Source organism: Aptenodytes forsteri, unplaced genomic scaffold (genome assembly GCF_000699145.1).
Source record: "Aptenodytes forsteri isolate BGI_AS27 unplaced genomic scaffold, ASM69914v1 Scaffold459, whole genome shotgun sequence".
Classification (NCBI taxonomy): Eukaryota; Metazoa; Chordata; class Aves; order Sphenisciformes; family Spheniscidae; genus Aptenodytes; species Aptenodytes forsteri.
In genome coordinates, this window is record NW_008794121.1 from 238,143 (window position 1) to 240,455 (window position 2,313).

General features: G+C 57.0%; 1 protein-coding gene across 1 annotated transcript in view; it reads right to left on the bottom strand.

The window, feature by feature from the left end:
• Positions 1–283, bottom strand: part of LOC103897007 (disintegrin and metalloproteinase domain-containing protein 20) — a 27,153-nt gene extending 26,870 nt beyond the window's left edge. Inside the window, 1 exon segment of the mRNA XM_019471422.1 lies at positions 148–283. Within this exon segment, the coding sequence (XP_019326967.1) occupies positions 148–283 (136 nt within the window).
• Positions 284–2,313: the final 2,030 nt, after the last annotated feature.

A 2,313-nucleotide genomic window follows, 5' to 3' on the forward strand; every position in this document is an offset into this window, starting at 1 on the left:
GGCTGTAGCCCCATCCCCCCCCACCCAACAGCCACCCGGCCCCACTCCCCAACTCCCTCCGCCCCTTGTTGGCCCCCACCAACTGCCCCCAGACCCACCAGCCCCGAGCTGCGCCCAAGGCCCTGTGCTTGCCCTCAGCCGGCTCCACTCCTGCGCCGCCAACTGGCGCTGGGGGCCTCCATGTCCTGTCCCCACCTGGACCCGTCCTGCCCCCACCCCAACCCCTCACCCTGCTGCCACCCAGCCCTGCCCTGCCACCTTCCAACTGCCACCCGGGCTCCATCTGCCACCTCCCACCATCCCAAGACCCTTCTACCTGCTTTCCCTCCCCTCCCTTAGTCTCTCCTTCCCTCCCTTCCCCTTCCTCCTCCAACTGCCACCCATCTCATGCCACCCCACCCCACCCCACCCCATCCTTCCCATGACTGCCACCCATCCTTTCCCATCCCATCCCATCTAAGCCTGTCCCTATGCCATGCCATGCCATGCCATGCCATGCCATGCCATCCCCATGCCATGCCATCCCCATCCCATCCCCATCCCTCCTCCAACTGCCACCTGGGCCTGTTCCGCCACCTTCCAGCCCCCCCAATCCCACTTCCAACTGCCGCCGTCCCTCCTCCACCTGCGACCCATTCTGTCCCGCCCTGTCCTGTCCCACCTCCACCTGCCACCTGGGCCCTCTCCTCTGTCCTCCCACTGGCATCCAGCACCCCCTGCCCCTCAGCCTGTGCCTTTCCCAGCACCACAAAACTGAATTCCAGAAATCAGGGGTCCGTTAATGCTGAAACTGTCGTTCTTCCCATCGGAGCATTTAAACGGAAAATGCTGCATCACACGTGCTTGCTGTCTCTCCTTCCCCCCAGGGGCACGGCGCTGGGCAAGGGGGTCATGACCAAGCTCAGCCCATCTCCTGCCCGTGGCACGAGGCTCTTCTCCTGGACGTGCCACCCGGGCACGGTGTGGCTTCCCCTGGGATGGAGGCTCCCAGCTACCTGGGTCGCCTGTGACTCCTCAGCTGAGGCCTGGCGGGTCCTTAAAGAAATGCTGCGGAGGGCACGGATGCAAAGCAGAGGAAAACGTACTGAAGTGTAGAGGGAAGGCAAAAAATGCAGGGAGAGATCAGCCCTTTGGGAGCCCTTAGTGATCCCCAGCAGAGGAGACAAAGCACGACGAACACGGCGTGAGACCGCAGGAGCAAAATTGGAGCAACACGCGAAGGGTCAGAGCCAGCCCGGGCTGGAGCAAAGCTTCTGCGGGTGTGTTTGTGGCGGGAGAAGCACCAAATAATCCATTTTGAGGTGGATGAGGAGATAAAGTCGTTGGGTGCAGTACCTGAGGATTCAGGACACTGTGTGGGATAATGATGCTTTTGCTTTTGCTCTGTTTGCTTCCCAGTGTTCGTGATTATTTGCTCCATTTCGGGGGCAGCCGATGGTGCTGAGTTGCTGTTTTCAGAGAGCTGCCGTGGTTGTCTTTGTGCCCTTTCCCGAGTGGTGACACCTAATTTCCAACTCGTTAGTGCATGTTGTCAGTTTGTCTTTCTCCACGTGCATTACCCTGCGTTCGTCAACGCCAACACGCGGCTGCCCCGTCACCCAGCGATCCAGGATCGCGGCATTTCTCTGCAGCGCTTCCCAAACCACGTTTACCTCCCTTCGTAATTTGTGGGGGGGGAAACTTTGCCGCTTCTCTGCTTGCTCCTCTTCTCTCTCTCTTGCAAAAGCATAACAAAGTACGTGGGACTCAAACCAGTCCCCGGCTGTCTCCCCTTTAATTTCTACCCTTGTGAACATCATCTCTGTTAACCAGGTATTTATTTACAGGAGATGTTTTCTTTTAACCCGTGGTAGCTTTGTTCCTTTTTCGGATTTTTTGGGAGGGTGTCCTGGTTTCGGCAGGGACAGAGTTAATTTCCTTCCTAGTAGCTGGTACAGTGCTGTGGTTTGGATTTAGGATGAGAACAAAGTTGGTAACGCACCGATGTTTTAGTTGTTGCTGAGCAGTGCTTACACTAGTCAAGGACTTTTCAGCTTCCCGTGCTCTGCCGACTGAGCAGGCTGGAGGTGCACAAGAAGCTGGGAGGGGGCACAGCCAAACTGGCCAAAGGGACATTCCATACCATGGGACGTCATGCTCAGTACAGAAACTGGGGAAAGCTGGGCGGGGGGGCCGCTGCTCGGGGACTGGCTGGGCATCGGTCGGCGGGTGGTGAGCAATTGTACTGTGCATCACTTGCTTTGTGTATTATTATTATTATAATTTTATTTCAATTATTAAACTGTTTTTATCTCAACCCACGAGTTTTTCTCA